General features: G+C 43.7%; 1 protein-coding gene across 2 annotated transcripts in view; it reads left to right on the top strand.

The window, feature by feature from the left end:
- The first annotated feature begins 1,945 nt into the window (after window positions 1-1,945).
- The window catches only part of vcl (vinculin), a 117,629-nt gene continuing 104,364 nt past the window's right edge, over window positions 1,946-15,210 (top strand). Inside the window, exon 1 of one of the 2 annotated variants that reach the window (XM_003223117.4) lies at window positions 1,946-2,277. In XM_003223117.4, the coding sequence (XP_003223165.2) occupies window positions 2,110-2,277 (168 nt within the window). In that variant the 5' untranslated portion in view covers window positions 1,946-2,109. The remainder of the gene's footprint in view (window positions 2,278-15,210) is intronic. The other variant, XM_003223116.4, reaches the window with a different exon arrangement.

Genomic DNA, 15,210 nt, shown 5'->3' with positions numbered 1-15,210 from the left:
GGGTCCTTCCACACAGCCCTATATCCCAGAATATCAAGGCAGGAAATCCCACAATATCTGCTTTGAACTGGGATATCTGAGTCCACATTGGGTCCTTCCACACAGCCCTATATCCCAGAATATCAAGGCAGGAAATCCCACAATATCTGCTTTGAACTGGGATATCTGAGTCCACATTGGGTCCTTCTACACAGCCCTATATCCCAGAATATCAAGGCAGGAAATCCCACAACATCTGCTTTGAACTGGGATATCTGAGTCCACATTGGGTCCTTCCACACAGCCCTATATCCCAGAATATCAAGGCAGGAAATCCCACAATATCTGCTTTGAACTGGGATATCTGAGTCCACATTGGGTCCTTCCACACAGCCCTATATCCCAGAATATCAAGGCAGGAAATCCCACAATATCTGCTTTGAACTGGGATATCTGAGTCCACATTGGGTCCTTCTACACAGCCCTATATCCCAGAATATCAAGGCAGGAAATCCCACAACATCTGCTTTGAACTGGGATATCTGAGTCCACATTGGGTCCTTCCACACAGCCCTATATCCCAGAATATCAAGGCAGGAAATCCCACAATATCTGCTTTGAACTGGGATATCTGAGTCCACATTGGGTCCTTCCACACAGCCCTATATCCCAGAATATCAAGGCAGGAAATCCCACAATATCTGCTTTGAACTGGGATATCTGAGTCCACATTGGGTCCTTCTACACAGCCCTATATCCCAGAATATCAAGGCAGGAAATCCCACAATATCTGCTTTGAACTGGGATATCTGAGTCCACATTGGGTCCTTCCACACAGCCCTATATCCCAGAATATCAAGGCAGGAAATCCCACAATATCTGCTTTGAACTGGGATATCTGAGTCCACATTGGGTCCTTCCACACAGCCCTATATCCCAGAATATCAAGGCAGGAAATCCCACAATATCTGCTTTGAACTGGGATATCTGAGTCCACATTGGGTCCTTCTACACAGCCCTATATCCCAGAATATCAAGGCAGGAAATCCCACAACATCTGCTTTGAACTGGGATATCTGAGTCCACATTGGGTCCTTCCACACAGCCCTATATCCCAGAATATCAAGGCAGGAAATCCCACAATATCTGCTTTGAACTGGGATATCCGAGTCCACATTGGGTCCTTCCACACAGCCCTATATCCCAGAATATCAAGGCAGGAAATCCCACAATATCTGCTTTGAACTGGGATATCTGAGTCCACATTGGGTCCTTCCACACAGCCCTATATCCCAGAATATCAAGGCAAGGAACCCCAAAATATCTGCTTTGAACTGGGATATCTGAGTCCACATTGGGTCCTTCCACACAGCCCTATATCCCAGAATATCACAATATCTGCCTTGAAATGGGATATCTGAGTCCACACTGCCATACATTCCAGTTCAAAGCAGATAATGTGGGATTTTATTCAGCTGTGTGGAAGGGCCCTGGGATCAGATCCTGGGATAAAGGGCAGTGTGGAAGGGCCATATGAAGTTCAGCCTTATGTCCAGAGCCCTTGGTAGGGAGTCAACCTCTTCCAAAGGCAGGGAGAAACTTGAGTGGCAGCCAGAGGGGTGGGGCTGTTGCAGAGGAGGAGGGAGGAGGGGAGCTCCTCCCCCACCCTCTGGAATTCTCCTCTCCCCCTCCCTCGTCCCAAACCCTCCGGCGTCTATGTTCTCCTTATATGGACTCCAGAATGTCTGACGTCACCCCAACTCTGGGAAAACCAGCGCCCGAGCAACCGAACTTCTTCGGGCAGGAGCGCCAGAGGGAAGGGAAAAGGGGGGAAAGAAGGGGGGCGGAGTTTGGAATGCAGATGGGCACCTGGGCTCGCCCAATGAGGGCGCGGGCGGGGGTGTTACCATTGGCCGAGCTTGGCCGGGGGCGGGCGGGGCTGCGGAAGGTATGCGGGAGGGTGGTTAGGCTGCGCCGGGTGAAAGTCGCCGCCTGGCTGCAGAGGGGCGTCAGTCAGTATCTCCCTCACAGGCCGAGCGAGCGGGTTGCCAGGGCTGCGAGTTCGAGTCCCGGTCGCGGCGCTTTCCCTGTCTTTCCTTTTCCTGGGCTTGTGGGACAGAGACAGGAACCATGCCGGTCTTCCACACGCGGACGATCGAGAGCATCCTGGAGCCGGTGGCGCAGCAGATCTCCCACCTGGTCATCATGCACGAGGAGGGCGAGGTGGACGGGAAGGCCATCCCGGACCTCACCGCCCCCGTCGCCGCCGTCCAGGCCGCCGTCAGCAACCTCGTCCGGGTGAGTGAGTGGCCGGGAAACCCTGGAGCTCCCTCCCTCCCCTGGGAAAAGGACGGGAAACTTCCCGGCACAACTCCCTGCCCACTTCCTCCTCTCTCCTGCCTCCACGCCTTGGTCGCACTCCTCCAGTTCCCTCCTGAGAGACTGGATCTAAAAGTATATGTTGCCAGGAGACCACAGCTATAAGGCTGTCTTTTGATTTGATAAGAAAATAACTTAGATTAGGATAAGCCTAAGGTTTTCTATATTTCAGTAAGGTAAGGTTTTTCCCCTGACACGAAGTCCAATCATGTCGGACTCTAGGGGTTGGTGCTCATCTCTATTTCTAGAGTCGGCATTGTCCGTAGACACCTCCAAGGTCATGTGGCCGGCATGGCTGCATGGCGCGCCGTTACCTTCCCGCCGGAACGGTCCCTATTATTATTAGCGACATTTATATTCTGCCCTTCTCACCCCGAAGGGGACTCAGGGCAGCTTACAAGTTATATGTACACACAATAAATTATATTATTAGCATAGCATAATAGAAGCATTATATATTACTACTAGCTGTGTCCGGCCATGCGTTGCTGTGGCGAAGTATGGTGCTATGGGAAATAAAGTACTGAGGAATTGGTGGTAGTTAAGGTAAAGGTTTTCCCCTGACATTAAGTCCAGTTGTGTCCGACTGCACACTGAAGTGGATTATATGGCAGTGTGGAGTCAAGATAATCCAGTTCAAAGCAGATAATATAAGATTATAAATGGGTTATATAGCTGTGTGGAAGGGCCTTGAGTCTACACTGCTATATAATCCAGTTCAAATCTGATAATCTGTATTTTATAGGCAGTGTGAAAGAGGCCTAAGTGAGGCCTAACTCTGCCTGTCCCCTGGGCTGAGTGGGTTGCTAGGAGGCCAAGTGAGCGGAGCTTAGCCTTTTAACTGGCAGCAATTGGATAAAAACAATTATACCTCTCCCTCTAATTAGGACTTTATTTTTCTTTTCTTTTTGTTGTATGAACATAGAGGCATGGATGAGGGGTTGTGCTGCCAAGTTTAGTGTTTCTGGGATGTGTAGTTTTGTTGTTTTGTCCTAGGCCGAAATTTCATTACCCTTTTATATATATAGATATTGTACTATACCACTATATTGCAATATTATTAGTAATATTACATGTAATATATAATATACAGTTATAATTGTGTATTATTATTATATTTTATTACATTATAATATTATCAATTTTATATGTATGTTCAATATATTCTATTATTAGTATGCTAATACAGTAATATTATTATGCCAATGCTATTAGGAGCACTAGACAAGCTCTTTCAGCCGCTCCTCATAGGGCTTGTTCTATAGTCCCTTGATCCATTTTAGTTGCCCTTCTCTGGACACATTCCAGCTTGTCAACATCTCCCTTCATTTGCAGTGCTCAGAATTGGACACAGTATTCCAGGTGTGATCTGACCAAAGCGGAATAGAGAAGTAGCATGACTTCCCTGGATCCAGGGAATATATGTACATTCATACATACAATCATACATGCATACATAAATTTACTTTTGTTATATAGATAGATAAATGATTTTTTTTACAAAACCTAAGTGGAAAAAGGGGACAATTAAAATTATTATTCAGATAGTAATACAATGTACGTTTTAGCTGCAGAAAGTCGTTTGAACTTGTGAATTTTAATCGGTCTTTTATCAGTGGGTTTTAACCGGCATTTTAACCTTGTGCATCTTGTTATTTTTATTTTAATAGTGTTTTATCTCTGTTTTTAATGAGGTTGTACCCTGCCTCGAGCTTCAAGGACAGGCAGGCATATTATTATTATTATTATTATTATTATTATTATTATTATTATTATATGATGCAGTACTCAACCAGTGGGTCCCCAGATGTTTTGGCCTTCAACTCCCAGAAATCCTAACAGCTGGAAAACTGGCTGGGATTTCTGGGAGTTGTAGGCCAAAACACCCGGGGACCAAAGGTTGAGAACCACTGATATAATTGAACTTCTATTATATTCTCAGGCTATTAAATGTTATTAGTATTTTAACCTATTGGTGTTGAGCAAGCAGACACCTTGGACAGTCTGCCTCATACATCAGCTCATGCATTGACTCCTGGAAGCAGCGTTCAGGATTGTGCTGAAGCTGGGATGCAAATTTCAAGGTGGTCATATAAATGACCTGCTGTTCGAACTGGATTATGGCATTTCCCTTCCCTTTGTCTTCTGGGCAAACTCCCAGTGTTCATCTCGCCCCATTAAAGATGCTGAGAAGGGTCCCCTTCTGCTTACCATCCGCTCTGCGTACTCTAGTTTTTGCTTCTACTCACCTTCCTGACAGGCCATTTTCCTTTGCCCAGATTCCCCAGAACTGACCCTGAATGGTGAATTGTGCCTCCAAATTATAGTATCATTAGAGTTGGAAGAAATCACAAGGGCCATCCAGTCCAACCCCATTCTGCCAAGCAGGAAAATACAATCAAAGCCCTCCCAACAGACGACTATCCAAGCTCAGCTTAAAAACCTCCAGAGAAAGATATTCCACCATGCTCCCAAGGAAGCCAAACATCTCTTTCTGTCTGAAAACGCTTCCTAATGTTTAGATGGAATCTCTTTTCCTGTGATTGGAGTCCATTGCTCTGTGTCCTAGTTTCCAAAGCAGCAGAAAACAAATTTTCCCCTTCCTCAATGGGACATCCCTTTGGATATTTAAACAGGGTTATAGTCTTTTCTGGGGCCCCTGGTGGTGGCACAGTGTGTTAAAGCACTGAGCTGCTGAACTTGCAGACTGAAAGGTCCCAGGTTCAAATCCCGGGAGTAGAATGAGCGCCCGCTGTTAGCCCCAGCTCCTGCCAACCTAGCAGTTTGAAAACATGCAAATGCGAGTAGATAAATAGGTACCGCTCTGGCGGGAAGGTAAGGGCGCTCCATGCAGTCATGCCAGCCAGATGACCTTGGAAGTGTCTATGGACAACGCTGGCTCTTCGGCTTAGAAATGGAGATGAGCACCAACCCCCAGAGTGGGTCACGACTGGACTTAACGTCAGGGAAAATCCTTTACCTTTACCTCTCAGTCTTCTCTTCTCCATGCTAAACATATCTAGCTCTCAAAGCTGCTCTTCATAGGGCTTGGCTTCCAACCGTTTCTCTTCAGTATGGGTGGTTCTGCCGCAGAAAACCCAAAGGGAAAGTGCTCTTGGCACAGTGTGTTCCTGGTGATGAAAGAGGGGTTTCCAAACAGTACAAAATGTTGCATTTCCTCTCAATTTCTAACATGAGCCAGACTTCTAAAAGGAGTAGCACTGTAGGGGTTCCTTATGTCTGTAATGATGTGCCACGCTCCATTACAGAGACTAGAAGAAACCACCCTTCAACACCCACCCTTTCCTTTTTTCCTGAAGTCCCTTCCTTTTTCCTCATATGTCTTTGAGTCAGTTCCGTTACTAAAGAAATGCCTTGGTTTTAGTCTCTCCTTGTATTTTACTCCCAATTCCCTCACACTTCTCCATTTGCTCAATTTCTTTTCCTTCCTCCTGGTCTCTCTCCTTGTTCATCTTGGAAGATTCCCCTTTTTAAATTGTTGATTTCATATTCAAAGTATGCCTCTTCCCAAATGGCTTGTCTGCATACTTAAAGGAGTAATTGACCAGATGATATCTAGCAGTTAATTTTACAGTGGTTTAACAATAACAGTGAACTGTAGATCCCAGATAGGAGTGGGACAAGGACATACTCCGGATCAGATCAAGATCCCTTTGGAGCTTATGGGGCAGGGACTCCAGAAGTCCCCGTTTGCCTCACTTTCTCCATCTTCCTGTGTCCCCTGCTTAGCCTTTGGGGGAGACGGAGACCCCCAACATTTCTTCTCTGAAGCTTTCTTATGCTACTGTTTCTTCGGGACTCCTGGCCTTGGCATGTGTCCCCACCTTTTTTCCAGCTTTTCTTTCTTTCCAAGCAGAGAGAATGAGCTTCAAGGGGAACAGCTGCAGGAAGTATTCCAAAATAGCACAGTGCATTTATTTTGTCTGTTTCTCCCATCTTTGAACTAGATAGTTCCCAGTTATTTAGGGACTATGTTATGTATTTTTATGTTTCCTTTGGCTTTTAACAGCACGCCTTTGTCGCAAGCAGTTCAAGGTTATACAGACGGGTCACCCTTAGCCTTTTATTATTACAGCCTAGACCAAACCATGGATTGATGTAGTTTAGAAGATTTTTAAACAGTTTTATTGGTTTTAAGAACATTTTTAATAAGTCCTGTGATTAATTCTATTTTAATGTTTGTATGCTTTGGGTTTTAATTTGCATAATATACATATTAATTTACATATAAATTACATATTAGGAGCCTCCGGTGGCTCAGTGTGTTAAAGCGCTGAGCTGCTGAACTTGCAGACTGAAAGGTCCCAGGTTCAAATCCGGGGAGCGGAGTGAGCGCCTGCTGTTAGCTCCAGCTTCTGCCAACCTAGCAGTTTGACAACATGCAAATGTGAGTAGATCAAGAGGTACCGCTCCTGCGGGAAGGTAAGGGCACTCCATGCAGTCATGCCGGCCACATGACCTTGGAGGTGTCTACGAACAAAACCGGCTCTTCGGCTTAGAAATGGAGATAAGCACCAACTCCCAGAGTCGGACACAACTGGACTTAATGTCAGGGGAAACCTTTACCCTTTACCTATTATATACTTTTTAGTGTTAATTGCTTTAAGTCTCCTTTGAAATAGAGGAAGCAGGATATAAATATACACAATACACATAATAATAATAATAATAATAATAATAATAATCTTTATTTATATCCCACCCTCCTCACCCCAAACTACATGATGGTGATGATGTAAGGTCCTGCTTGCTTGCAGAGTTTGGTCTTTGATATATACATCTTAATATACATATATTAGGTCTGTGTAATAATTCAGAATTCTCATGCTTAAATATAATCCAGTAACATAGATATTTCTAGGGCTTGGCTTTTAATCTACATATTATATGAGTTTTAGTGTTAGCTGCTTTAAGTCTCCTTTGGGATAGAGGAAGTGAGATATAAATGTACATCATGATGATGATAATGTAAGACTTGCTCGCTTACAGAGTTGAATATTTGAGATACACATTTTAATATGCCTCTATTAGGGCTATATTATAATTCAGAATTCTCATGCTTAAGAACAATCCAGTAACAGATATTTGTATGCTTTGGCTTTTAATTTACATATTATATGAGTTTTAGTGTTAGCTGCTTTAAGTCTCCTTTGGGATAGCGGAAACAGGATATAAATATACACAATCCTATCATCATCATCATCATGTCAGGTCTTGCTTGCTTGCTTTGCAGTACACACCTTGCTATACACCTATTAGAGCTGCATTGTAATTCAGATTTCTCAAGCTTATAAACAATCCAATAATGTGGATATGTTTGCTACTGAAGTGTTGTGCCAGCTCATTTGTTCCTCCTATAGCAGGAGTATTTTGATGGTATATGGGAGCCAATAGGAATATTCCTTTGATAGGCAACATTTTTATTATGTTGGATCTTCCCTTTCTGTGATTTTAATTATTCTGCGAAAGCTGCTAACTAGAATAATAGTTCAATAGTCCCTAATGCAATAGTTCTCAACTTGTGGGTCTTCATGTGTTTTGGCCAGAAATCCCAGTTAGTTTACCAACTGATTTCTGGAAGTTGAAGGCCAAAACATCTGGGGACCCACAGGTTGAGAATCACTTCCCTAATGTAACAGTTCCTTACGACTGAGTGGCATAGTAACCATTTTTTCCTAATTACACCATATGTTGCATCAAACAGCCATGGCACAGTTGTGGTTTCCGTTCTCTTTCTACAGTAGCTGGTTTTAAAAAAAAGATAAAACGGCACATCAGTCATTTCCCCCCAGCACTAACATTGTTAAATCCAATGCTCTTAAATTAACTTCTCCCTTGTGGTTGTGGAGTTGTTTTAATACATCCTCAGTCCAGAGGAGAATCTCCCCGCTTCCCACCAGTTTGCTTGAAGAAGTCAGGTTTTTAAAATCAGGCAGAAGACTGGGTTGCGCTGTTGCTGGCATACTGTTTGGAGTGTTTATTTCCGATCGGATGCTGAGGTTGTGCTTTACAATGATGTTTTCCTTGGCTGACGGTTGTTCAGGTTAAGAAATCAGAGCTAATCTCTCTCTTTCCCGCTACACAACCCACTCTGAACAGATTCTTGTCTCATATGCTGGCATTTAAACCCAGAAAACAAAACAGCATCTAGATCTTCAACATAATTCAAAGCAAATTATAAATGTCGCCACTTGCTATTTTCAGATTTACAAATTTTAATGAGAACTCGTTGCATTGGATTTGCCAAGCTGGCCTCTTTGGAATGTTACTAATCTAAAGTTTGTGATAAGGGACACATTTGCGGTTTAGCTCTTGTGCTGAAAATTGGTGTTCATATGAGTTTTGATGAAGTAAGTGTGAAGTTGGCCCTTTCAAAAGCAAGGCATTAATTATAAGTGACACAAAACCAGATATAGTGCTTAGCATTGCATTCTTAAGCATGTTACTCTGAAGTAAATCCCATTGTGCTCATTGGACTTACTATCCTTCCAGCAGGCCTACCTGACCAATGTGAAACTCTAAAATCAGGACAGTAAATAAAGAAAAACTCAGAAAACAGGGGAATTCCAGACAGAAAACAATCAGGGCCAGCTAACACCTTTCCCCTAGATTCCCCCAGACAGGAAGCAGACAGGCTTTGAAGCTGCAAGGCCATTCAGTGCTAATCAAAGTGGTCAATTGCAACATTCACACTTGCCTCAAACAGTCTTTCCCACCCTGGACCTTCCACAGATATATAAACCCGCAAATTTTAAATATGAATTTAAAATTTGCATTCTATTAGTATTGTGTTTTAATCTTTGTACTATGTATTTTAATGGTATTATGTTTTATCAAGGTGTTTTAACTGTGTCGTATCTTGCCTTGAGCTGTGAGAAGTAGTTGGTAACAAATAATAATAATAATAATAATAATAATAATAATAATAATAATACAGTAGAGTCTCACTAATCCAAGCTAAACGGGCCGGCAGAAGCTTGGATAAGCGAATATGTTGGATTATAAGGACTGATCAAGGAAAAGCCTATTAAACATCAAATTAGGTTATGATTTTACAAATTAAGCACCAAAACTTCATGTTATACAAAAAAAATTTGACAGAAAAAGTAGTTCAATACGCAGTAATGTTATGTTGTAATTACTGTATTTATGAATTTAGCACCAAAATATCACGATATATTGGAAACATTGACTACAAAAATGGCTTGGATTATCCAGAGGCTTGGATAAGCGAGGCTTGGATTAGTGAGACTCTACTGTATATAATAATGTGTTGCGGAAGCTTTAAAATAGAAAGTCCTGGCTTTAAACTCACATCCACTATAATGGCATTGGATGGCCTGAAACAAACCAAGACTTGTCAGAATGCCATTGCCTCATTTAAAAGGATTACTTTGTTTTTTAAAAATACTTTTATGGTTTAATTCATTCCAACCATAATCAATACAAACTCTGAAATTCAACACAGTATAACATATACAAGGACGTCATTATACAGATACATGATACACAACAATTTGCCCCTTCATTTCACAAAATACATATTATCCCTCAAGCTGAAAGCATAAATTCAAATGGTAATCTTGATTATTTATATAAAATGTATAAATATTATAGCTTTCTGTCATTTATAGAAGATTTTAGTATTCAAATATCCAGGTATGATATTTTCTTTTTTAAGAATATAATTTAAGAACTGTTCCAAGTCCAACATGAATTTGTGTGTATACTTCTTTTTGGCTGCATCTACACTGTAGAATCAATGCAGTTTGATACCACTTTAACTCCAGTGGCTCAGTGCTATGGAATCATGGAAGTTTTGTTTGGTGAGGCACGAATACTTTGGCAGAGAGGACTTAAAGATTTTGTAAAACTACCTTGATTCTATAGCATTGTAGCAGTTAAAGTGGAGTCACACTGTATTAATTCTATAGTGTAGATGCACCCTTAATAATTATTATTTCAATCACATTGTGTGCAAGTGTGTTGATATATAAAGATGACTCCAGTTTCCCCCTATCAAGTCCAGTTTCACAGATACAGGACATATGCTATCTAGCAGTTGCCATCTGCTTGCTCATAGAAAACCATAATAACTAGGAAACTAGATCTGATGTAGTCTGTCCAGTGCAATTTTCTGAATCAGCACCCGAAATAAGCCCAGGAACCAATACATCAAGATTTTTTTTTTGTTGGGATACATTATTCTTTCTATAGTACCGATTATTTGTCAAGAGACAGATGTAATTAATATTAGAAAGGCTTTTCTTGCATTGATCTGCCTCTTAATTTTAGCAACCAAGGCCCTGAAATTCTGTATGTGCTTAGGTTAGTAACTTTGTATTGTGAGAGTTGGCTATAGTTGGCCATCCAGTTATTCAATTGAAAAGTGTCACATAATTGCTAACATTTGATAATGCCTTCTCAGAAGTACCGGGAAGTCCCGTTAAGTTTAGTGAGACATTATTTTTCAGAAGTAGAGTTGGATTGCTGCCTAAGTTGAAGTAAAGGATGGCTTCCTTCAGGGCACATTATGATGCAGCCTCAGAACTCAGAAAATATGGGTTCTGTTTAATCACACAATCTATAAAATCAAATTGGCATTTTGGAAGGAATCCAAAGGAACATGATGGCGCCTTGCTTACATCAAAGAGCTTAATCTACTTTCTTTTCCCAGAAGCAACCGCCTTTTTCACTTTTTCACCTCCACATTAAAGGATGCTGCTCGAAAGAAAACCCTTCTTCATATAAGCAGCAAAGTAGTCTCCACTCATGCATATTGGGGTGGATCCTGACTATTTAAACATACAGACAGTCCCCAAGTTACAAACATCTGACTTACAAACCACTCAGTTATAAACGGGCATGAGACAACAGGAAGTGAGAGAAATCTATCCCTTGGAAGGGAAATTCACTCCTGGAAGAGTTATCATGGGGAAAAGGTGTCTCCAATGAAGCTTTCTCACCAATCCTTGTTTCCACAACAAGCCTTTTTTTTTTCAAAATCCAATTATAACAGGGACAGAAAGTGAAGTGAACTCACTTCTGAACAGGGGCTGTCACGACCCAGGCTGCAGAGCACCAATAACCATACACAGAGGCCAGAATCTATCTAATATCTTTATTGTAGGAATATATAAAGTTAATAAAAACAAGTGTAGAAAATAGTCCAGAATTAGACCTTCCAGGAAAGGTCAGAATTAGTCCAAAAAAGCAATGTCCAATAAGAAATATTAAGGTCCAAAGTTGTAATCCAATAACCGAAACACTCACTTTGCCAAGCAAAGTGAGGGGAGATGACAAGGTCCTTTAGTCCATGAAACTTGAACGAGGCTAGGAAATAACTTGATACTTGAAACAAGGCTTGAACGTGGAACAAGGTAACTAAGAACAAGAACAAGGTCCGTGGAATAACTTGATAAATCCGTGGAACAAGGCAAGGATTGATCCTGGGAAACAAGGCAAAGTCCGTAGATAAACAAAGGCTGGGAAGCAAGGCGAAGGCTGGATAGCAAGGCAAGGCTTGAGCAGGAGCGAGGCTTGAACCGGAGCGCGCTGTCCAGACACAACTCGCTCCGTAGGCTGACGAATTGACTCCGCGAAGTTACTACGCGGGTAAAACACCTAAATAGAGTCTAGCTTCCCGCCGAAGCAGTTCTCTGGGAATCAGAACTGAAAGCTAACTCTGAGACCAGATGTGAGACTCCCCAAAGATTCTCACGAGAAGCAGTCTTAATTGGCCACATTCTTAGCTGCAATCCTCGCACTCCTGCGCGAAGCTGAATCCAAACTTCTCTGTTGTTTACAAAACTCCCGGCGCAAGAATACGGGAGAAGTAGGCTCTGGGCTTGTTTGACATACTTCTGGGAGACAACTTTCTTGCAGGTGCAAGGTTCCCAGATCTGCCTGGGAAAGATCTGGCAGAGAGGAATCCAGTTCAGACTGGGAAGGTAAAAAACCCAAGTTTTCATCTTCATCAGGAATTACAATGTCCTGAGCAGGACTACAAGGCCCATGGGTCATCACACTATCCCCCTCCTCAAGGCCCCTCCCAAACTGGGGCCCTCTCCCCGAGGCGCGAGGTCGCGGTTTGGTGGGATAGGTTTGATGAAAGCGACGGGTTAGATCAGGAGCATGGACTGTGGAGGCGTCTTCCCAGGAGCGTTCCTCAGGGCCAAAACCCACCCAGTCAATGAGATATTGTAGGCGGCGGCGGTGAAAGCGAGAATCCAAAATGTCCTCAACCTCGAACTCCTCCTCCCCATTCATCAAAACAGGAGGGGGGGCCGGTTGGTCTGTATCAGGACGCACACCATCCGCCGGAAGGAGCAGGGAACGGTGAAACACTGGGTGAATGCGCATTGAACGCGGAAGTTGGAGTTTGAAAGTCACGGGGTTTAATTGCGCCACCACTGGATAGGGGCCAATGAAACGGGCATCTAACTTCCGGCAAGGGCGGTGGGAGGGCAGAAAGCGAGTGGACAGGAAAACCCGATCTCCTACCTTGATTTCGGGGCCCGGCTGGCGATGTTTGTCAGCGTGGCGTTTATAGTCCTCCTTGGCTTGGTCCAGTTGCTGGAGCAAAAGTTGTTGCACCGCTGTGAGTTCCTGCAGCCAATCCTCTGCTGCGGGAACCTCTGAAGTTTCAATGACAGGGGGAAAGAAACGTGGATGGAAGCCGTAGTTTGCAAAGAACGGCGTTTCTTTTGTAGAAGCTTGAACTCCATTGTTGTAGGCAAACTCAGACAGTGGTAACAGAGAAGCCCAATTGTCCTGTTGATAGTTTACATAACAGCGAAGATACTGCTCCAAAGTGGCATTGGTGCGCTCCGTTTGCCCATCTGTTTGGGGATGATGAGCTGAAGATAAGCGAGAGTCTATGCCCAATAGTTTTTGTAGTGCTTTCCAAAAACGAGAGGTGAATTGAGATCCACGGTCTGTGACTAAACTCTTGGGCAATCCATGTAGTCTGAAGATATGTTGAAGAAATAGATCCGCAGTTTCCTTGGCCGTGGGGAGGCCTTCGCAGGGAATGAAATGGGCTAACTTGGTGAATAGGTCCACCACCACTAAGATCGTGGTGAATCCACAGGAAGGTGGTAGGTCAGTGATGAAATCCGCGGAAATTATTTCCCATGGGCGAGATGGGGTAGGAAGGGGGTGTAAAAGCCCTGAGGGCTTCTCCCTTCGTATCTTGGAGCGCTGGCATACTGGGCAGGTGTTGACATATTTTTCCACATCCTTGCGGATCTTGGGCCACCAAAAATCCCTTAGGATCAAATGCATAGTTTTAAATAGTCCGAAGTGTCCTGCTGGTTTGCAGTCATGACACAGACGAAGCGCTTTTTCCCTGCCCGGTCCGGGTGGGATATAGACATGATTTCTATAGCAGAGCAGCCCATCTTTAAGCGAAAAGGGGAAATGCAGACCTTGGCGAAGTTGGTCCTGCGCCCAGGCATCTGCTTGCTGACTAGCCCTGATTTCTTGAGCACAGATGGGTCCTGGAGTAGGGGAAGTTGAACCAATGGGAATGGATTTGGTGTTCCCCACCGTGAGCGTGGCAAAGTTCTCAGGTTGTAGCAGTTGGGATTCAAAGGTCTCCTTGCGTCCTGCAGCGTATTCCGGTTTACGTGACAGGGCGTCTGCTTGCTTGGTTTGGGCTGGGGTCACATAATGGATCTGGAAGTTGAAACGTTCAAAGAATAAAGCCCAACGTTGCTGCCTCTGATTTAGTTTGCGGGCAGTTCTTAGATGTTCTAGATTACGATGATCAGTGTGGACTTCAATGGGAAAATTGGCCCCTTCTAGCCAATGTCTCCAAGTTTCAAAGGCTGCCTTTATGGCCAGTAGTTCTTTTTCCCAAATGGTGTAATTCCTCTCTGGTGTGGTTAGTTGACGAGAATAAAAGGCACAGGGGTGGAGGTGATCTCCCACCGGTTGTAAGAGTACAGCCCCAATTGCCACATCAGAGGCGTCCGCTTGCACCACAAAAGGGGTTCCAGGATTTGGGTGCTGTAGAATTGGCTGGGAGGTGAATAGTTTCTTTAGTTGCTGGAACCCTTTCTCTGCTTGATCAGTCCAGCGGAAAGGCTGCTTTCCACGGATGCAGCTAGTGATGGGGTCGGACCAGCGGGCAAAATCTGGAATGAACTTGCGGTAGTAGTTCGCGAACCCCAAGAAACGCTGCACCTCTTTCTTGTTAGTTGGCGCCCGCCATTCCAATACTGCTGAAACTTTGGCTGGATCCATGGAAAGCCCTAGAGGCGAGATGCGGTAACCAAGGAAATCTACCTCTTGTAGATCAAAAGCGCATTTTTCCAGCTTGGCATAAAGTCCATGATCCCGCAATCGTTGTAACACCATTTTGACGTGGTTCTCATGTTCTGATTGTGATCTGGAAAACACCAAAAAATCGTCCAGGTAGATTATCAAGAACCTGTCTAGATAGTCCTGAAAAATGTCATTGACAAAATGCTGGAACGTTGCGGGGGCTCCGCATAAACCGAAATTCATAACTCGGGACTCAAATAATCCGAATTTGGTCTGGAAGGCGGTCTTCCACTCGTCCCCTTCCCTGATGCGAACTAAGTTGTAAGCCCCCCGAAGATCCAGCTTGGTGTAAACCTTGGCTCCTCGAAGCCGATCCAGTAGATCCGAGATTAAAGGCAGGGGATAGCTGTTCCGCTTGGTGATATTGTTCAATGCTCTGTAGTCCACCACCAAGCGTAGTTCCCCTGACTTCTTCTTCACAAACATCACTGGGGAGGCGGCTGGGGATTGAGAGGGTCTGATGAATCCCTTGCGAAGGTTTGTCTCTAGGAATTCCCTGAG

Source organism: Anolis carolinensis, chromosome 3 (genome assembly GCF_035594765.1).
Source record: "Anolis carolinensis isolate JA03-04 chromosome 3, rAnoCar3.1.pri, whole genome shotgun sequence".
Classification (NCBI taxonomy): Eukaryota; Metazoa; Chordata; class Lepidosauria; order Squamata; family Dactyloidae; genus Anolis; species Anolis carolinensis.
This window is presented reverse-complemented; position numbering and strand designations above follow the sequence as displayed.